This window comes from Chlorocebus sabaeus, chromosome 15, assembly GCF_047675955.1.
Source record: "Chlorocebus sabaeus isolate Y175 chromosome 15, mChlSab1.0.hap1, whole genome shotgun sequence".
Lineage (NCBI taxonomy): Eukaryota > Metazoa > Chordata > Mammalia > Primates > Cercopithecidae > Chlorocebus > Chlorocebus sabaeus.
In genome coordinates this window covers 62,725,396-62,748,848 of record NC_132918.1, presented here as the reverse complement: position 1 = coordinate 62,748,848, position 23,453 = coordinate 62,725,396, and the positions used below count along the sequence as shown (strand labels likewise).

Below are 23,453 nucleotides of genomic sequence, written 5' to 3'. Positions count from 1 at the left end.
AAACAGGGATGTAAAGTTCTCACTTTGGGCCACAGTTTCAGGTTCAAGGATGGGTCCCTCACCAGGGACCTGCCCTCTTCTGCCCAGAATTTCCCGGCCTCCAGTCCCTATCAAAAGGAATAACCACTTGGCTGATTGCTCATCCTCCTTTAAGTCTTCAGATCCAGGTTTCTCAGTGAAGTTTACCCTAATCACTCTGCAGACCACCCTGCCCCCATCTCTATAGTAGGTAGTTTACTGATTTGTTGTATTATTTTCTATTGTCTGTCTTTCCCTGACATTATATCAACTCCATGAAGACAATGTTTTTTGTCTGTTTGATTGCCTGATATTTCCAGGGTACCTACAATAATGAATAAATGGATGGGATGAATAGTGACTAATTACCTCCAACTAAGCCCTCAAATTTCTCTTCCGGAGAAGTCGATGTTCATTGCAATTCAGTTCAGCAAGTGTTTATTGCCTCCATTGTCCTAGGTACTGGTGATATAATGAATTAGGGAGACATAGCTGTTCTTCACAAAGCTTTCCATGTAATGCCGTGGTATGCAAAAGAAGCACGTTAGGAAGCTTGTTAAAAACACAGATTCCCAGATATTCTAATGTAAATAGATCTGTGATAGGACCCAGAACTCTGTATTTGTTCTATTCCAAAACTGGTGGCCGTGGAGAACACTTAAAGAAACAGATACTAGACTGAGAACAAGGTTACTACACAGATTGAAAGCCAAACACCTAAAAAAACCCAGAAGCCTAGACTCTAAACCAGTAAGTGTAGTATGTACGTGCACAGTGACTATACAAAGATAATCCAAAGGAGTGCAAGAAAAAAATAATGAAACTTCTGTTTATATTCTTTTTTTTCCAAAAGGAGTAACGCTTATTAAGTTTTACTGTTTAGTGTACAGAAACAGTGGTTCCTTCACATGCCACATTTGTCAGCCAATCATGAGAGATCACCTCTGAGGTCTCTTAAGGGAAAGGGGACTTCAACATACAAAGGGATTGAAAGTGCCCCGTTACTTCTCCACTTGATTTTATGCCTGTCTTATTGCTGTCCTCATGTCCCCAGTTAAGTGGGTTACATTATCTTAAATGATGGGCATATTTACAATACCTGAGAGATGTCAGGAGCCATGAACAACTATTGTGGATTCACTAGATATCTCCAGCTAATACACTTAAGAGAATTGCTAAATAGAATTTCTTTTTTTAAAAAAAAAAGTGTACTTCAAGTTTGTTTACCTTTGTGATGGTGACAAATAATTGTCAGTACTATGGTACCATGCAAAATATTTTGAAAACATAAACAATTTATCTCTTCAAGGTAATGGTAACATTTTAATAATGAAAGTAAGAGCTTTTTCAAAGAAATTCATGATGTGGATAATTTGGAAATGTTTTATCTATTTGTGATGTTCTTAACAAAGATAATTTAAGTGTGTCACTTATTAAAAATTCTCAAAGAACACCTAAAAGTTACAGAATCATCATTTCTCACATGGTTAATAATCTTCCAGATTAAGAGATAAGTCAAGTTAGAAATTGTTTTAAATACAGAAACACAACACCTTTCACTTAGGTTTTTAGACGAGTTAATTAACATTAAGGAATATAGAAATTTTATTAGCCAGATTTTAACAAAAACCTTGGCATAATGGTGGGTTACAAAATGAATACCATACTTTACCAAGGGCAGCCAACGATCTCTTCTTTTCATTCAGATCTGTGTCTCTTTATGAGGTAGCTTTTCCCAGAGTATCAGTTTCAAAAACTCACCTTCACAAAGCATGCAACAAAAGTTTTCAAAAAGTACAGAAACATATTGAATCACGTCACTACTGTTAAAAAACATACCACTGTAGGCCGGGCACGGTGGCTCACCAGCACTTTGGCAGGCCGAGGTGGGCGGATCACAAGGTCAGGAGATCGAGACCATCCTGGCAAACACGGTGAACCCCGCCTCTACTGAAAAAATATACAAAAAATTAGCTGGATGTGATGGCGGGTGCCTGTAGTCCCAGCTACTCGGGAGGCTGAGGCAGAAGAATGGTGTGACCCCTGGGGGAGGAGCTTGTTGTGAGCTGAGATCGAGCCACTGCACTCCAGCCTGGGTGACAGAGCGAGACTCTATCTCCAAAAAAAAAACCCACTGTAAGTAAACTTATGAAAATTAATTTAAATCTAGCTTAATTCATTTCTATCTCATTTAAATAGTCTGTTGTGCATATGTTTTCTAATATACAAAATAGGTTAGTACAAGTAGTGCATGCATATGATTTATAAATAAATAAATATAATATACACATATCAAGGTGCCAGTCCCCTCAATTTTTTAGAGCAAAGGAATAATCAAAGAGGTTGAAGGACCCCTGCTGTATACCAGTGGCCACTGAAAACTGATATGGGTGATTCTGATGCTTAGCTAGGATGAGAATCTTGAGGCTGGCTCCCAGCACACACATGGTTCTGTAGTCCCACAGACACACCCATTAGCAGGGGCAAGTTGAGAAGACACGGTCTAATTTATGCTTATGATGAGAGAGTTCTCCCAAATTCCTCTGGTAAACTTGATACTTTTTATATCTCCTAAGGTCTTGAGTTTCACTGAGAAATATGTCTGTCGCATCCTAGTTCTCAAACTGTATTCTGGTAACATGGGCGCGTACACTTTTTCTAGATCTGATGTTTAAAAATAAGTCATTTTAAACATTCAGTTATAGGACTATTCTGTATTTTGTAATTTCATTACAGCTTGTTAAAACTCTAGAGATCATGTAATAATACTCTCATTTCCTCCTGAAGCCTGATGAGGGTGCAGTGAAATACCCAGAGTCATCCAGAATTCAATAGCAGAGTCAAGACCTAGCCCCCTGGCTCCTGTTCCCACCTTGGAGCTATCTGTCTTCTTCCTTCTTGCCCTTGCCCTTCTTGCAGATTCCTAATGCAAAATGTTCTTATTACTCCCACACTCACTATTTCTTCCAGTTCTGAATGACCACATTCCTATTAACAAGAAAGTTAATAGGAGCTCTTTGGTCTTCTGTAAGGAACACACAATAATGCATTTCAACTCTATTACCCTTTCAACAGTTGTGTTTACTTCTGACTTCTCATTCTTTCATGGTTGGAATACCGAGTTTGAAAATTGATATACTGTTAATTAGTTTCCCAAGGCTTGCCTACAGGTTTCCAAAGAGTAAAGCCCAGTGAGATTGATGGGAGAAATAATAATAATAATAATAATAATTACTATTATATAATGAAGTTGATCTTTGAGGTTTTTTTCTTGAACCATGTGCCACCCATGTGAAAGACAGTAAGAAAAAAGTAATAACAGAAAATGAGAGGAAACCTGTCAAAAGAGCCAGTTCAAAGGATTAGAGTGGTAGTGTGAACTGGAGGGGAGGTGAGAAGAAAACAGCATGAGAGAAAATATGAAGAATTTCATATTTTCATGTGAGAATATGAATATGTGAGACTCACATATTCTCACCTTGAGCAACTTCTTGAGAATAAAATGTGTGTGTCTACTATAATGATCGTTTTGTTTCATTGTTATAGGGTATTAATGAGGTTGACCAACTGCTATAACAAATGAAACCCAGTGTTTCCTTGGCTTAAGGCAGTAGATGTTTAGTTTTCACGTGAGCAAGAATCCATTATAGTTTGGACTGGGGTGTCTCAGGCTAACATGGTTCTGCAGGTTTCTGCCAGCTCTGTTAACTTCAACTTTGACCTTCCATTGTGGTCCTATACATTGACATTGCCAGCAGGGTGTAAAAATAGCATGGTGGTTCATGCATGGGAGGTTTTATGATCAGGGATGCAGGTGGCATGTGTCACTTTCATTCACATACCATTGGCTAGAACTCAGTCCTGTGACTCCACCTAATCACATGAGCCTTTACAAAACATAGTAGAGCTATGTGCACAGAAAGAAGAAGCAGCAGATTTGGTGAGCAGCCAGTCTCTCTCTCTAAAATGGAAATGTTCTGGTACTTTTACCTCTTGGGCTCATTGAGAGGGCTCTCTCTAAGGGAAAGACTAAAAGTTACAATGGGAAGCTTGTGACCTTCAATCTTACATCCTGAGAAATCTGATTTTGCTAATGCTGTCAGAAAAGCCAAGTCATCTCAGACGCAGATCCAAACTGAGCTTGCAAGGCTGATATGTAAAGCCAGCATGTCTCTTTCTCAGTCTGCGGTGGGGCCTAGAGCAGCGACAAGACTGACATCCATCCTCATGTCCCCATGTTGATGCCATTCACTTTTGGTGGCAGGCTGTTAGGGTCTAGATGTTTGTGTTTCCCAAAATTCATATGTTGAAATCTTAACTCCCTCAAGATGATGATATTAGGAGGTGGGGCCTTTGTGAGGTAATTAGGTCATGAGGGCTTTGCCCTCATAGTTGGGATTAGTACCTCTGTAAAAGAAACCCCAGAAAGCTAGCTCACCCCTTCCACCACGTAAGGAAACAGTGAGAAGGCACTGTCTATGAACGAAGGAACCAGCCCTTACCAGACACCAGCTCTGCTGGCACCTTCTCCCTGGAATTGTGAGAAATAAATTTATTCTGTTTATAAGCCACTCAGTTTATGGTATTTTGTTACAACATCCAAACAGACTAAGACACAGACATGGGAGACCACATCATTATCAGATCACTTATAATGAGGAAAAAAACAAGTTATGTAACTCCATATGGCCAACATACTGTAAGCCTATGTGGAAAACCCAATCAGAATCATAGATGTCCATGGAGTACCTGGTATCAGGTAGATGCAGATGGGAAGGCATATTTAGTGCAACCGGACTCTGAGACTCTAACATACCTACTTCACAGTAAGGGTAGTTTTACTGGGGTCCTGGATATTACACAGTCCATTACCCACTAACTCAGGCCATCTCCCACTGGCTCTGCCCATATGTTGACTCTTCCCTGCTTCCTTGGCAGGCCGCTTTTGATTGACATCTTATTTCGTTAGATATATATTAAACATGTAAAGGATATAATCAAGTCTTGCTAACCTGGAAACCACCTAGTTATGGGGGGTTTGTTTGTTTGTTTGTTTGTTTGTTTGTTTGTTTGTTTGTTGAGACAGAGTCTTACTCTGTGGCCCAGGCTGGAGGGCAGTGGCACAATCATAGTTCAGGGCGACCTTGAATTCCTGGGCTCAAGTGGTCCTCCCCATAAACTCCCGAGTAGCTGGGACTACAGGTGTGCACCACCACACCTGGCTAATTTTTTTACTCTTTTGTAGAGACGGGTTCTTGCTTTGTTTCTTAGGCAGGTCTCAAAGTGACCTCAGTGATCTTTCTGCCTTAGCCTTCCAAAGTGTTGAGATTACAGGCGTAAACCACCATGCCCAGCTACCCAGATTTTTGAGGAAGGCTTTGTATACCTTTTCTCAGAGGCAAATAGGGTTAATTTTGGAATTTGACTCATTCACAATTCTTAGATGCACCTCAGATTTACTTCTCATTATTATTAAAATTGGTTTCTGAAGACGCAAACTGGAAATAATTGTCCCCCCCCCCCCCCGCTCACCTTGTTAGGGATACTGACACTTTAACATCTTTTTACTGCATGTTTGCTTCAGTAAATTAAGAGTTCAGTTTTCAGGTTATATCTGCACACTACTAGTTTTCACCTTTTTGACAGCCCCTTCAAGTTTATCTTCAGTAGTGTTTACTGAAAGTGTGTTGCAGATACATTAATTGATAAAGCTGAAAGCCCTGTTTCACTAAATCATCAGCCCAAAGTCTGTCCATCATCATGTTAAAAGTTGGAGTTGTTAGTGACTTGATTCTTTCTGGACTTTTCTTGAGGTTCTTATTGCAATATAAGTGCCTTATTCATCAATTCTCTTTTTTCTACAACAACAGCAATAAAAATAGAGAGTATTTCAAATTTATTCTACTGAAAGTGGGTATTGTATGGAGCCTGCATGGTTTGAGCTGCCTTTGAGGAACAGCACCAGGTGGGAAAATTTGCAGAAGGCAGAAAAGTGACAGGAATAGTTGCAGTGATTTTCATAAACCCAAGAAAGAGGTAAACCCTCTTCTTGCCAGCCATTATCTGGAGAAATCCAGCCAGATTTTCTCATAAAGGTTCTAATTGAACGTTTCTTTTATATATTCCACTTATAAGAGAATCCACTGATGAGAATGTCAGCTATTAATTTGAGATCAACTACTTAATTTGCTTAATTAATAACATCTTATTTGAGCTCTCTTATGTGAACTTTCTTGTAGTTGAGTTCCAGAGACTAACCAGCTGCGTAGTTTCAGTATTTGGAATAGCAGTGAACAAAAACTAAAACAATTCAGCATGTATTTACGACATATTCATTCAGAAGGAGTTAACCTCTGATTAAACAAGGAGGGGAGATTTCAGTATCATAGAGGATACACAGTTCGATGCCCTAAAGCATTTCATCAGAGGATTTAATGTGTATTTACCTATGTATATGTTTTTTAAATTAAAATTAGTGTTATTTTTTACCAACTGTTCCTTCTGATGTGGGAAAACAAACAGTGGAATAAAGGTAATATGAGCATTCTGTTTCCTTCTTTGCCTTTTTGTTTCTTCTTTCTTCTTTTTTTTTTTTTATTAAATATAGTTTAACTTTGAGATTCTTGAAAATAGAAAACAGTAGATAACTTCAAGGAACTTTTAAGAAAGAGTATCAACAAGGCATGGTGGGTAATTAGCTGTAAACCATGAACAATTTGTTGCATTTTCCAAGTCTTCAACTGTTGATTGAGTTACTGGGAAAATATGCAGATTAGCAATTTCTTTTTTCTTTTTTTCTTTTTTTTTTTGAGACAGAGTTTCGTTCTTGTCATCCAGGCTAGAGTGCAGTGACACAATCTCAGCTCACTGCAACCTCCACCTCCCAGGTTCAAGCGATTCTCCTGCCTCAGCCTCCCAAGTAGCTGGGATTACAGGTGCCTGCCACAATGACTGGCTAATTTTTTTTTTTTTTTGAGACAGAGTCTACTCTGTTGCCTAGGCTGGAGTGCAGTGGCACGATCTTGGCTCACTGCAAGCTCCGCCTCCCAGGTTCACGCCGTTCTTCTGTCCCAGCCTCCTGAGTAGCTGGGACTACAGGCACCCGCCACCACGCCCGGCTAATTTTTTCTATTTTTAGTAGAGACTGGGTTTCACCATGTTGGCCAGGATGGTCTGGATCTCCTGATCTCATGATCCGCCCACCTCGGCCTCCCAAAGTGCTGGAATTACAGGTGTGAGCCACCATGCTCGGCCAATGTTTGTATTTTTAGTAGAGACAGGGTTTCGCCATGTTGGCCAGGTAGACTCGAACACCTGACCTCAGGTGATCCACCCATCTCGGTCTCCCAAGCAGATTAGCAAATTTGCAGAGGGTCGCTGTGTATAAGAATAATGTTGGATAATGAGTCAATTCTGAGGAGGTTATGGGATCCCCAGGTAGAAATATCCAGAAGGTAATTGGGAATGTGTGCCTAGAGCTCTAAGAAGGGATCCGGACCAGAATTACAGACTTAGGACTCTTCGAGTATGAATTAATTATAGTTGAGGGAATATAAGTGGTCCAGGAATGATATTTTGGGGAAATGAGATGTGAGCTAGGAAGGGAATCATAGGAAATGGTATCAAAGAGATGGTAGGGTCAAGAAGAAGGAGTATATGCAGAAGATTCAGAATGTGGGAAAACTGTAAGAAGACAGAATTATAATTGCCTAAGGGTAGATAATTCTAACAACATGGAAAATGGTGAGTGGCAAAGGTTTTAGATAAATCAACTGAGATTTAAAATAAATGAGCCTGTTGAAAGTCGTTCACATATTTAGGGTACACATTGAAGGGGAAATTAAAGTGCTCTTTCAGAATGAAACAGCGACATAAAAAAAATAAAAGTCAAGCAATAAGATTGTAGAGGGTTTAGAAAAAGGAAGGGAGAAGTGAAAATAGTGAGGACTCTTGGGGTGAAAATAAATGAGCAACATAGTGCTGTTGATAACAAAGGAATGACTATTTTCAAACACACTTTAACATTTCCCAATCAGATATTTGTTAAAGTAATATGTTCAATTTTTCATTCTTAATTTTGAGAGATGTGGAAAATTATGAAGTGTTATCAATGCCATATACTTGAAACTTGTATTATTTATTCCCAAAGGAAAACTGAGAATTAACAATGTTCTTCATATGTTCGTGAACCCTTACGGTATGTTTAGCCAGAAGAGATTCGAAGATAGAACTGGGTTCAGTTCCTGGCTGTTTCCTTACCATCTCATGTAACTTTGGCCAAACTACTAACTATTCCAAACCTCTTTCTTTACCTATAAAATGGTAGTGAGTTTTTAGGTGAAAAATTTAGGACTGAGATAATATTTGTAAAGGAACTAATGTGGTCTGGCACCTACTTGGTAGCAGTAAATAATAACTGATGTTATGTGTTTTTTCCATGAGAGGAAGAAGACTACATGGTGTTGACTTCACTTGTGGCATGTTTAAGCTGCGGTTTATTTCGTTAAATTTTCTGCTTAATTGATGCCTCATAAATGAGCTAATTCTTTCTTAAACCTTGTCTAAGTTTCCAGTTAAATAAAACAACTCCTAAATAATTTAATAGAGTGTATCATTTGTTGATTTTTTTAAAATTGTCTATTGCTTTTTATGTACTTGTACAACAGATAAAGTTTGAAGATTCTAGATATCATTAATCATTAAGTAGTACAGTCTAGAAAAATAAGTCACAGTGTAACAGCCGATGAGATCTCTAAGAATCACAACAGCAGTAAGTTCATTCTTTCTTCACTAAGCTGCACCTCTCCTCTCCATAACTCCCAACAACACAAATGTTGTAAATGCCTATTCATCCTTCAGATTACCACTCCATTGTGACTTCTTCTGATGAGGTTCCCTTTATAAGTGATATTTCCCTTTTGTCTAGCTGCCTTTAAGATTTTTCCTTTCACATTGGCCTTGGAAAGTCTAATGACTGTGTGTTGCAGATGGTCATCTTGTATAGTAACTACATGAACTGAATTAAAAACAAAACCATATGATCATCTCAATAGATGCAGAAACATCTTTTGGTAAAATCCAACATCCTTTCATGATAAAAACCCTCGAGAAGCTAGGCATTGAAGGAACATACCTCACAATAATGAGTCATCTATGACAAACCCACAGCCAACATCATACTGAACAGGCAAAAGCTAGAAGCATTCCCCTTAAGAACTAGAAGTAGACAAGGTTGCCCATTCTTACCACTCCTATTCAACATAGTACTGGAAGTCCTAGCTAAAGCAGTCAGGAAAGAGAATGGAATAAAAGGCTTCCAAGTAGGAAAAGAGGTAGTCAGAGTATCTCTCTGCTCTGACAATATGGTTCTATACCCAGAAAACCCTTAAAGACTCCACCAAAAGTCTCCTAGACCTGATAAACAACATCAGTAAAGTTTCAGGATACAAAATCCATGTACAAAAATCAGTAGTATGTCTGTACACCAATTTAAGCTGAGAATGAAATCAAGAATGTAATCTCCTTTACCATAGCCACAAAAAAAAAAAGTATCTAGGAGTACATCTTACCAAGGAGATGAAAGGTCTCTACAAGGAGAACTACAAAACACTGCTGAAAGAAATCATAGATGACAAAAGCAAATGGAAAAACATTCCAGGGTATGGATTGGAAGAATCAATACCATTAAAATGTCCTACTGCCCAAAGCAATCTACAGATTCAAAACTGCTATTTCTATCAAATTCCCAATTCCATTTTTCACAGAATTAGAAAAAACTATTCTAAAATTCATATGAAACTGAAAAAGAGCCCAAATAGTCAAAGCAATCCAAACAAAAAGGACAGAGCTGGAGATGCACATTACCTGACTTCAAACTATACTACAAGGCCACAGTAAGCAAAACAGCATGGTACTGGTACAAAAACAAACACATAGACCAATAGAACAGAATAGAGAACTCAGAAATAAGATCACACACCTACAGCCAACTGATATTTGACAAAGCTGACAAAAATAAGCAATGGGGAAAAGACTCTCTGTTCAATAAATGGTGCTGGGAAAACTGGCTAACTATATGCAGAAGAATGAAACTGGACTCCTACTTCTTACCATATACAATTACCTCAAGATAAATCGAAGACTTAAAAGTAAGACCTCAGCCTATAAAAATCCTAGGAAAAAAACTAGGAAATCTTCTTCTGGACATCAGCTTTGGCAGATCATTTATGACTAAGTCCTCAAAAGCAACTGTAACAAAAACTGACAAGTGAGAACTCATTAAACTAAAGGGCTCTGCACAGCAAAAGAAACTATCAACAGAGTAGACAACCTACAGAATGGGAGAAAATATTTGCAAACTTTGCATAATGGGAGAATGCTCACTTACAGTGAAGTAAATGAGCATTCTGCTTACTTCACTGTAAGTCTACTTGTCTGCTTCTGAAGAGCTCAGTCTTCCTGTGCTGACTCCTGTGAGAGGGTTTCCATTGCTGCAGGACTGAGAGCAGAGAGATTTGATATCCAAAATATTTAAGGGACTTAAATCAAGGGGGAAACAAACATTAAAAAGTAGGCAGAGGATATGAACAGACAGTTCTCAAAAGAAAACATACAGGTGTCCAACAAACATATGAAAAAATACTCAACATCACTGATCATCAGAGAGATGCAAATCAAATCTGTAGTGAGATACCATCTTACACCAGTCAGGATGACTATTATTAAAAAGTTGAAAAATAACAAATGTTGGTGAGGCTGCAGAGAAAAGGGAACTCTTATACGTTGATGGGAATGTAAATTAGTTCAGCCACTATGGAAAGCTGTTTGGAGATTTCTCGAACTAAAAATAGAACTACCATTCAACCCAGCAATCCCATTACTGGGTATATGCCCAAAGGAAAACTAATCATTCTAAGTAAAAGATACATACATGCTTATGTTAATTGCAACACTATTCACAACAGCAAATACATGGAATAAACCTCGGAGCCCATCAGTGTTGTACTGGATGAAGAAAATGTGGTACATATACAACATGGAACACTATGCAGCCATAATTCTTAATTAAAAGTCATCATTCTTTTAATGAAACTATGTCCTTTACAGCAACATAGATGTAGTTGGAGGCCATCGTCCTAAGTGAGTTAACACAGAAACAAAACAAAATTATCACATGTTCTCACTTAATAATAGGAGCTATATCTTGGGTTCAACTGACCTAAACCCAGAAACAGGAGACACTAGGGACTCCAGAGGGAGGGAGGGAGGGAGGGGGACAAGACCCATAAAACTTCCTGTTGGGTACTGTGTTCACCATGTGGGTGATGGGATTAATAGAAGCCCAAACCTTTGTATCAGGCAATATACCCTTGTAACAAACCTGTACATGTACCCCATGAATCTAAAATAAAAGTTGAAATTTAAAAAGAAATAATTAAATTCTGGCTGCAAACTAAGAAAGTTCAGCTACCTCTTAAAACAATCAAGTAATCTGCGGACAACTCTACTTACGGTACAGACCATTACAAATTTCTCTGCTATCGGCAGTCCCACAGCAATAGAAACCCTCTCAGAGGAATTAGCACAGAAGGAGTAGGCTCTTCAGAAGTAGACAACGTACTTCACTCTTTGTGAGCATTCTCCCTTCATTCTCCCCACTGACCCCTCCTGGACTTCTCATTCATTCAGGTGAGGTACTGGATGCTATCTGGGCCAAAATTTATGCATCTAAATATACCCCAATCCTAAGTGTTACTCCTATCCAGGGCTGGCTGGCATTCATCTGGTTTTGCAGCTTATAACAGTTACTAAAATGTTGAAGTACTTATATGTAAGTAGGTAAAGAAATTCAGTATCAGAGGAGCTAAATCCTGGTATGGCAGGGGCTTTCCAGGCATTTCTTCCTGGATCCCTATAGGTCCTGATGGTAGCTGCCTATACTAAACCAGTTGTTTTATGTTTTGACTACTACCCCTGAACTTATTCATGTAGTAGTAAAAGAGTTAATAAACTAGTATGGTAGTATCCATAAGACTAAACCTTCCCAAGAGGAAAACTGTTCTCCAAAATCACCTTTCAGTTTTCTGGAGAAAGGCGTCAAGCCCCTAAATGGTCTCTTGATGGAATTTAAGGGGTCTGGTAACTTGGATGGGAAAAATTTACATCTTTATTTTCATTAAGCCCTGATTGAAATTTATATTTTCTTCAAATATGGGTAAAGGCAACAAACTACAATATTATTAGCAGTATCTGAAACATTGTCACTAATAACAGAGTTTTCATATCAGATTACAGCTCATGAAGATATCTTGAAATACTATTTACATTCATTACTACTTTAAAATTATAGTCATGATCATACTAGCCACTCTATCTTGTCATATAATCATTAATATAAAAGCACATGTGAGTATATTACAACTTTGTTCAGTATTCTGATTACTATTTTTATTATGTTTTATTTTCTTTATTACCCTATATACTTTCTTTGATGCATTTTTAAAAACATTATTCCAGAAAGGAGGCCAAAATCTTTACCAGAAAGGAGAGGATTCCATAGCATAAAAAATAATAAGAACACATAGCATAGATATTATGTAAGCAGCATGTAATTGGTTTTCCAATCATTATTATTAAGGTAGTTTGTTTTAAGACTGAGCTGTATCAAAGATCATTGATTAAAAACATTTTACAATACTATCTGCTATTTAGAGAAATTCACATCTAAGATTAGTGTTCTTTTTTAAAATGATACATGGAATCTAGAATAAGGTAGTCCAAAGGCGAAAGTCCATCTACATGGACTCTTCTCCATGGTCTTCTGTGTGGTCTAACTTGACATACTTTCTCCTACATAGATAACTACAACTCAAATCTATGTATTATTTATGTTTGCTTTGTGATTTCTCCCTTCACTTAGAAATTTCAAAGTTCATATTTCACTTTTTACTAATAAGATTCACAAAAAAATACAGTGGAAGCAAATGACCTTGGTAAAAGTGGGTTTTTACAATAAATGAAGTTTTAATTCCAAGATTTTTTTCATTGAAATTACTCCCCCAATTGCATTAAAAGTGTAGCTGTGCAAAGCTTCCTTTTACCAGGCGTCATTGTTCAGGACCTTAGTTTTTGTTGCCTTGGCAATTCCGAAAGCAGGTGATGAAAGGAAAGAAGACAGGGAAAAGAAGATGGGAGAAAAATTTTCCAGATCAGAGTTCTCAGTCCTGTTGGGTCACAGACTTACTCTTGGGGGTTCAAAAATTCTAACACTGTTTTTAAATTGCCTCTATTTTGATGGTTACTTGATTAAACTGTTCTAACATTTCTAAAAATAAAAATTTGCAGTGATAACTTTTATATCAGAATTTACCTCTGTTTCCCAAATTGGGATCTTTAGGAATATTTTTTGAGATCACTTTTTCCCTTTTTTTCTTTCATGAAGATTGGGAACCGCACTTAGGAAAAGACAAATGGATTTCCGTATTTCTTAAAGCATTGAAGTCAGTCTCTCCCACCCCCACCATTACTGACATTGAAGAAGGAAAAAGGTGAAGAGTTCAGTACTACTGAAAAGAGCCAACCAGTTATCTAAAAGACATATTTTGAGGCCCAGTATTAGCAACAAAGAAAATTTGTAGACCTAAACTCCTACTTTCCATATATATAAATAACAAACTGGGAGTGGGGAGTGTGTGACTCTGGCATCTTCCTGCATGCTAAATTAAAAAATGTAAATACATTAGTAAAAGAAAAAAATTTATTTCTCTTTTGGTGTCTATTTATTGTGTGAAGCTAAAGTCGAGCATAACGCACAGGTGGTTTAAAATGCTTCTCTGCCATCTGAGATCTCGGCTTGCCAGGGTATAGATGGGGATGTCACTTTAGGGAATTGGGCTTATTCAGTATGTAAAATGAGGCTGGCATGGCTTCAGAGGTTTTGTCTGTGTCTTTACCCAATTAACGATGTTTTTGCTTCCTTTTTTTTAAAACTTTCTCTCTTCTAAATTTTCTTTTTTTTTTGGTTTACTCTATAGATGCATAGATGAGAATTACCTAGATTTTTCTATCAATTGCCCTAAGATTCTTAATACCTAGTTTTCACAATATATTTTTCCCATCAAAATACATAGGAATTATTAGACCAGAACTCATTTTGATCCTGACACTGAAATAATATTTTAGTTACAACCAAGTTACAAATATTTATATTCTTTTTAAATGAAAATCTGTATTAATTTGATGAGTGCATTGTATTCTTACATTTTGAATTTTGTGTATTGTTTCAAACAAAAACTAGGTTTTATTTTCCAAATCTGAGGTTTTGTGAATTTATTTTATACTAAGTATATGAAATTAACTCACGGTAAGATTGTTAAAAAAAAAAAAGTGATTTAGATCAGGAAGGTAGGGCTCAATATACTATTATGCATAAATATGTATAGTAAAGTGAGTATTGTCCTTAGTCACATGTGATATAAGAAGAAAATCAACTCTTGGATAAATGAAGAATAAGAAATAAGATACAAAGTCTAGGTTTGATAATATTTAGATAATATTCAGACAATACCCCTTATTGATACAGTGTGCATATGTATTTTAAAGGGAGTAATTTTGAGAGCATGTGGGATTACAATGTCTGCCTTTTTGATTCCCTGTGTTACTGTATCTATATTTAATGAAAAGGGCAGTAAGTGGCAATAAGAGACAGAAATAGTGAGACCTTTGTGAACCCTCTAGCAATCAGTGAATATCAGACCACAAATTTTTCCAGCTTTAATTACAGGCAAAAGAAAAGACAAAATTAGCATTTTAATATAGAAATATCTTAGGCTTTAGGAGAATTATGATAAATCTAATGTTGCCTAGTGAACCAGAGAGGGAATATTACAACAAACTGTCTCCTTAGGAATATTTGTTTAAATAAAGGCAACAATACTTCATCCTTATCTTTTTTAGATAGTTATCACTATTTCAGGCTGTTCTTTGTTCCAGGTTTAAAATACCTTTAGTTAAAAAAATAAAAAAGTAATTGGCAGTGTTTGTTTTCTATAAAACTATAAGAAGAGAAAAATTCTGTTTGCTTGGCACTAACAAGATAATTATTTTAGGGAGAGTTTTTGCTCTGCAGCTCTAGTTCACGCGTGCCATGGCATCTCTGCACTTGGATGCATTTAGGTTATCTCATTTCAGTTACAGCGTATTAAACTAACTCCTCTTCCATGGCTGAGGTTTGCCCACCTGTCTCCCCTAAAACACCTGCAACATATGTTTGCATAACCCTGTAATGCTTTGCCTTTAGGGTCCTGAGAAATTCCCCCAGAGCTTTTCGCTTATAAACAGCTGAGCAATTCGTTTTTCTAATGACGGTTGCTTTCCCCCCAGCATTGAGGCAATAACATATTCACTAAAATAAGGGTCTCATTTTTCATCAAAGAGGAACGTTCGACATATTTTTACAGTGCTGTTTCTCCTTCCGAGCTTTATTTTTCCCCTTTTGTAATCTAGCATGCTATAAAAATTAAGGGTTGGTAGCAAGTATTAAGGGAAAGAAAACTAAGTAATTCTTCATTTGTCAAATATTTTCTTTTCTTCATGCCAAATATACATTATACTGTAAATACTTTTTTTCTGTTAAACAAGTACTATAGAACTTTGTCAGTTTAATGTAAAAATTGTGACCCAATAAGCTATAAAAATGATAATAATTTGGACATATTGCAGGAAATCACTTTGATTGTTATATTCTCATATGCTAGCAAACAAATGCTGCCTTAATAGTATGATTTTACACCTTTTTCATATTAGTAAACCTATGTGCTCCTATTCTGAGAAATAAGACAGCCTTTCTCCTCACATGAGATCCAGCATTCATAGTTCTTCTATGTGTTTTTGCTTTAAAAAATATAATGCTTGTCAAAATCTATCCTAAATTCATGTATAACTATTTGAAGTATGAAGCATCACTTTTTCCACCTATTCGTTATCATGAATTTCAGGTAGTCCGACTGTCAGATCTGCCCTCTGATTCATGTCTGTCAGTGCTCAGTGGTATCAAAAGGTAATCATGTCATTGAGTTCTTATCAAGTGCCTGGTACTGTGCTGGGAACTTAGTTCTCATTGTGTCAATTAATCCTTTCTGCAGTTTTGCAGATGAGTAAACTAGAGCTAGGAATGTAACTAACTCCTTACAGTTGCTCCACTGGTAATAGACGGAGCAGGAATCTGAGTACAACCCTCACTGACTCCTGATCCCTTGCGTCACCTATCAGGCACCTTGTGCCCGACTCTAGAGCACACGAGTGCTGTTACATTTACCCTAGTGCTTGTGTTTTCAACGTATAACTTCACCTCTACATTAACTCCTACTGGTACTTTAATAAATTAGGACAGGCATCACTGGAATTGATATTCTTTTGCTCTTTTCAGTTCTGCCGATACTTATAAATAGCCAGTCCTTTGAAATATCCTGTGCTGTTCATAGCAAGATGAGACTTCTCCTTCTGTAGTCTCTATTTGATGATTCAAATGGAGATGTCACCTTGGAGTAAAGAACAGCAGGTAGGGAATCAGTCCAGAAAGTACTATTTGTAATTACCTTTGTTGGATGAGTTTGATTTCTCCAGACTCAGTATAAGGGAAATATCTACCACCTTATAGTTATGTGTACTTCTTGTAGCATCTAGTATTTAGTTAGGCTTAGTGTGAATTAGCATTTAAATATTTTTATACTATCATAACAAAACGAGTTTGAACTTAGAATATTGAAGTGTTGCTATAGGGGTAAGAGTGGCAAAGAGGAGGTAGGTCGGCTCATCTACAGACTTCCATTACAGAGTGCAGAGTATTGCCAAGGGGAGTTGTTCACCATCCAAAGTCAAACTCATTCTTGGACAGAATGTTTGTTTTACCTAAAATTATATTAAGGAGCAGTCTACTATCATATAATATATACTTTAGAAGTGAACAAAGTTAACTATAACTTAGATCGATTTCAGTTTTTATCTCTTATTTTGATTGCTGTTATTTAAGCATTATTGTAAGTTGATTTTGTGATCATGCTAAATTAACAAAAGCATTTTGGAAAGTCAGAAGCATAGCATGAGTTTTGTCTAGTTTTGATTTGTTTTTTGCATATTGTTTCTTCTAGAACACTTGCATCTACCACTGTCAATTCTGCTTCTGTATGTCACTTTGTCCACAAGACTTTAAGATACCTTCCCAAAATTCAGCCTGTCCACACCATGGGTAGAATGTGTTCAGCATTCTTCTTATATTGCTATAAAATAAAATGCTGAAGAAAAAGCTTTAAATAGAGCTTCAACAACATTAACAGAAAAGAGTTGAGTGATACTTGGGCAGTTAACAAACTGAAATCTTGTGAAAGACTTACTTCAGGCCCATCCTGGTTGGCCTAGGAAAGGCATGGTAAACCTAGGATGAACTGAATTTGAATTTGTGATTTTTGCACTTTTCTTTTTTCTTTCTTTCTTCCTTCCTTTTTATTTTATTTTATTTTATTTTATTTTATTTTATTTTATTTTATTTTATTTTATTTGGAGACAGGGTCTCATTCTGTCGCCCAGGCTGGAGTGCAGTGACACAATCTCAGCTCACTGCAACCTCCTCCCAGGCTCAAGCTGTTTTACCTCAACCTCCCAAGTAGCTGAGACTATAGGCATATGCCACCATACTCGACTGTCTTACTTTTTAAGAGATAGGATCTCGCAGTCACCCAGGTTGGAATACAGTGGCATGATCATAGCTCACTGCGGCCTCAAACTGCATTCAAGTGATCCTCCTGCCTCAGCAGCATGCACCACCATGCCCAGCTAATTTTTTTTGTTTTTTGTTGAGACTGTGGTCTTGCTATTTTGCCCAGGCTGGTCTCAAACTTCTGGCCTCAAGCAATCCTCCTACCTCGGCCTCCCAAAGTTCTGGGATTACAGGCATGAACCACTGCACCCAGCCTGCATTCATTATATATAGTTATATAAACTTCCCAGAACATAGAACATAATTGATATTCCTCTGTACACAGACTAATATGAGTTAAGATATGATTACCAGTTTGCTATCTTCCAAAGGAAAATTCCCCAAAACAAACGCATTAAAAAATATCCATTGTTTTGGAAATGCTCATGATAGTTGAAGTCCTGACTGTGTGAAAATGAGTTTAAAACACAATCATGCACTGCATAATGACGTTTGGGTCAACAGCAGACCACACATATGATAGTGCTCCCATAAGATTATAATACCATGTTTTTACTGTACCTTTTCTTTTTAAATATATTTAAGTACACAGATACCATTGTGTTGTACCTGTCTACTGTATTCAGTACAGTAACATGCTATACAGGTTTGTAGCCTGGCGTCAGTGAGCTATATTAAATAACCTAGGTGTGTAATAAGCTATACCATCTAGGTTTTTGTAAAATATATTCTATGATGCTCACACAATGATGAAATCACCTAATGACACATTTCTCAGAACATATCCCCATCATTAAGCAACACATGACTGTAATTGCCAATTGTTCTAATACAAATGAAGACATAATGTTAAAGTGTTGACATAACATGTTCTGCACAATGAGAAATCACAGTTTTCATGGGGTCTGGTCTTTCTTACATATAGAGTTTTACATGTATAGTTCTAGTAGCTCTTATATTTTAGAGAAGATTCTAGAACTTTAAAGATTAGAAATCATATTTTTATAAAGTTGTATTTGAAAAAAGAAAAAAAAAAAACTCCTTTAAGAAGAGCAAGTATTAGCCAAGCGTGGTGTCTCACACCTGTAATACCAGCACTTTGGAAGGCTGAGGTGGGTGGATCACTTGAGCCCAGGAGTTCAAGACCAGCCTGGGCAACATGGCAAAACCCCATCTCTACAAAACAATATAAAAATTAGCTGGGCATGTTGGTGCATGTGTGTAGTCCCAACTACCAGGAGGCTGAGGTGGGAGGATCACTTGAGCCTGGGATGTCAAGGCTTCAGTGAGCCAAGATAGCACTACTGCACTCCAGCCTGGGCAACAGAATGAAACGCTGTCTCCCCACAACCTCCCCCCTAAAAAAAAAGAGGAGCAAGTATCTCTTTTAAAATATTTCAGTTGCATAAAGTGAGAATTCCGCTCATTTAATCTTGTCCCCCTAAGGAAACCATTGATAACATTTTGGTATGTCGCAGTTGTCTATCCATTTATCTTCATATGTACATTTATATATGTATTTTTAACAATGATTTGAACCTGTTACCTAGTTTTAATTTGGTTTGGTTTGGTTGTTATTTGTGTGAGATGGTATTCCAAAATTCCTTAACTTTTTAAAACCTTATTTAATAGAGATAAAATTAACTTAATTGAAAGAGAAGAATTATAGGTAAATTGAAGAACTATGCTTACTAAATCTTAATGTATAAAAGTATTGGTATCCTTTTTATTGTTCATGTCTAGATGTTGATTTTTATAGCCATGCAGTGGTGTACAGGTGTTTCAGATGTTTCATTTTATGCTGTCCAGTACAGTAGCCACTTGCCACATGTGGCTGTTTAGCACTTGAAGTGTGGCTAGTCCAAATTGAGATGTGCTGTAAGTATAAAATACACACTGGATTTCAAAGACTTTATACAAAAGAAACAATGTGAAATATCTCATTAATAACTATATATGTTGATTACATGTTAAAATCATAATATTTTAGATAGACTGAATTAAATAAAATATCACATTTAGTTTCACTTGTTTCCTTTTTATTTTCTTTTTGAAATGTGGCTACTAGAAAATTTTAAATTATAGATGAAATTTATATTTGTGACCCACTGTTGGACAGTGTTGGTCTAGATCCATCTATATGTCTGTATACTTATGTTTTAGAAACATCACTGTCTTCCCAACAGAAAAGAATAACTTTCAGCCATAACCTCTGATTTTATTTTCTTAACATTTCAAATGCTGTTTTTCAACATCATCTTTTGATTCTTTTTTTTTGTTTCCAGTACAGTGGTACTTTAAACTACCTCTCCCTTTGATAGCAGTAAGTCTCCTAGGAATTTAAATATGCCTCAGTGAAAGCAATACTTGAGCCTCATTTATATGTTCAAGTTAGATCATTATTCCTAATAATGGCTTTAAGTGCTTAGATAGATCAGCACTCCGTGTCTTGAATTGCTTGTCATTTCTTCATAAAGATGTTTCAAGTAATTGCTCCATGTGATCCCTTCTTTCATTATTTTATGGCAAAAAGTAACATAATCCTTTATTAGTTTGTTGGAAGTCAGAAAAAAAGGTTCTTTTTTTATTAGCAAAAACAAAATGTATTTCCAGGTACTAAGAATAAAGAACAAAATTAGTCATGAGGGATAGTCCTGCGAAAGTTAATTTTTAAAATACATCATGAATGCACTGTCAGTCTGCCAGTGGCCTTAACCTCTATTTTATTTTCCCATTATACTTGGGTCCAGGTTGTCATCAGCTACCATGAGAAAACCTATGTAATTCCTAGAGAGAGAAAAAGTTGCACTGTTAGACTTAATAGTATGGTAGTCATGGAAGCATCAGTTATCTTCATCAAGGCAATTCAGATTTGATTATTGTAGAACTGTGTTGAATACCAAACCAGTGGAGTAGTAGCTGGAGCTAAATCAAGGGATTGTCATTTTTGTCAGATGATTAGGGCTGGCTTGGAAGAGATATGAAAGGGTTGAGCTGTGTAAATATTCTCTTTTCAGCAGAAAAAGAAAAGGTCCATCATGGCCATTAAATGCGGCTTGTTAGCTTGATGAATTTCAAACTATTTAACCTTAGCAATTATATCCCCCCGCAACTCCCCCGTGCCTGCGTGCAAGTGTATCAGTGTCTTGGAATTATGTCTCCAAGGATTGATATCTAAGCATATTGGTAATTTTCTATTGAGATAATATGCAGCTTTTCCATGTCCACATACGTATCTCAAAGGAAATGCATGCCTTTGTTCAAAAACCCAATTATTAACTTGAATTATATGCCCAGGTAAACATGAGAACGCATTTATTTATAAGGTTTTAAAAACTTTTTATGGTAAATATATGTAATTTAACATTTTAGAGATTATGGTATTCATTTAAATTATGCTGTAAACATGATTAGTTTTTGTAAAGCAGAAGTATATTTGTTTAATTTTCACTTGCCTGTGAGGGACTTGATACATTTAAATAATAGATATGTTTAAATAATAGCAACACATTTAAACAGACACAGTGGACCTAATGATTCAAGGACATTTCTGCAATGTTTATAAATAATGCTGCATTCTAGAAAGGGCAGTGTTTTTGCTGCTTTTATGAAAATGTACATCGATCATTTGCTTTTGTATTGTAATGGTTATCCTGGTAATATTTGTACTATCTGGCATATTTGCATTTATTAAACTCATAAATAAGGATAGAGGACATAGAAACTGCTAACTTGAAAAGAATTGCTGAATTCTGAAATAACTCATTTTGGAACAAGAAAGTCTCAGTGTGCCATCTAGTGGACACATTTAGCATTCTGGTCATAAAAAACTAATGATTTTCTCTTCCCCCGAAATGCAGTTACCTTGACACCTTGTGTCTTTCGGTCCCTTGGCATAGTTTGTGGTTGTGTTACATCTCATATAGTTTTTAGATTTTATTATAATTTTATTCATCATATTTTTTGGAAAGTTACATTTGAAAGTTTTATTTTGAAGTCATCAGAAATCTAATGATGAATAAATCTATGTTAACTATGAGAGAGGAAAAAACAATTTTTATGTTTAATCAGAACTAAGGAATAATTTAATGAAAGCAAAACCCAATCACACTAAATTATTAGACTTTGTATTATACATATTCTTTTCTGAAGGAATATTAAAATGATCATTGCTGTCCTCTTATATGTTAATGGATTAAATCATTTAACTAGCTTTTTAAAAATGTATTTTTTTGTTTTAGAGAAATCCAAGACCAGTGACTTACCAATTCCATCCAAATTTAGATTATTACAAAGCACGAGGAGCCGACCTCATGAATAAAAGCCGGTAAGTCCCCTTTTTCTGGTGATAGTTACAAATCACAAGGGTAGTCTCAGAGATCATCAGGAACTTTTCCACATTGCTGAAAACAATTTTCCAGATTTTAGCGTATCAATGGCTAATGTACATAAGGAATCTTTGTTAAATAAATTACCCAAGTTATTTTAAAGGCATAAGAAAATGCTATATATTGACATCAATGGTAAGGTGAAAAATAAATATAAGAGTACTTGTTACAATTTGAAGTTAGGCAACTTCATTTTTCTAACATGAATAAACTTGCATAAATTGTGCCTACTTGTATAATCTCTTTCTAGATTTTTGCTGTTGATTGAAAAGAGGCAGCTTTATAATATATTTTTAAATTATTTCAGTAACAAAATTAAAAATGTGTTTCCCAACTGTCTTTAGAACTACACAATAAGCTTATAAATGCATCTTGTGTGTACGTTTGTGATTGCATACATAGAAATTTTAAGGGTCACTGTAGGAATAAAAAACATTAAAATCCTACTTTTCAAAGAAATTAACATTGGCAGAAAGGGTTGATGAACGGTTTTGTTCTTTCGTAATACTACATTGAGATGTCTCAAGAGTCAACTTGTCAAACCAGAACCATTTCAAATTAGAATGTAATTTCAGAGTTTACTCTGGAAGACTAAAATGTTAGTAATGATAAATGCTGCCAAGTTGTCCGAATTTTCTTCCTCAAGCATTTTGCCTATGTGTTAGCTTTTCTTCAGTAGAATTCCAACAGCCTAAATATACATTTATGGAATACATATACACAATGTGTTCTGCTGTTACTGGAGAGTTAAAAATAAGTTATAATTCCTGCTGCATAGGAACTCATATCCTAAGGGATAAGAAGAAGTTTACAACAAAATGGCTAAATTTAAACTTGAAATTTGAACCTTGTCTTAGTGTAATGTTGTTATAAAATTAGCAATCTCTGATTGAAATCTGTTTGCCCCATATATTGATGTACCATGCAATTATGAGACCACTTCTGTAGCCCATGAGACTTGTCTGAAGCTCTTTTCTGTTTGTTCATTTCATCTGAGTCTTGTTACACAAATAAAAATGTATTCGCTATAGTCAGTTGATCATTCAACACAATGCCAGATTGGTTATTTTAAACACATGAAATGCCCAGTAAAAACCCAGACCAAAATCCCTGCCTTCAGTAGTCTTACACCCTAGTCAATTATATTTCTTCCCATTATGTCAAATATTTAGTTTTGTTATGTTTAAAAGAATAAAGTATGTTAGTCTTTTTCTTTATACAAGACCTTTTTAGCTGGAATCCTTTGTCTTCCTCTCCCTCCCAACCCCCACAAGATTATTTTTTACACAACAGCCAAGTAAATGTCAATTTATAACAGGTTATATCATACCTCC

At 36.2% G+C, this 23,453-nt stretch overlaps 1 protein-coding gene across 12 annotated transcripts in view; it reads left to right on the top strand.

Annotated features, from left to right (window-relative positions):
- Positions 1-23,453, top strand: part of TBC1D5 (TBC1 domain family member 5) — a 567,416-nt gene that overhangs the window by 432,890 nt on the left and 111,073 nt on the right. For all 12 annotated transcript variants that reach the window (XM_073023627.1, XM_073023630.1, XM_073023626.1 and 9 more), the window contains one exon: positions 21,973-22,058. In XM_073023627.1, coding sequence (XP_072879728.1) covers positions 21,973-22,058 — 86 coding nt within the window. The remainder of the gene's footprint in view (positions 1-21,972; positions 22,059-23,453) is intronic.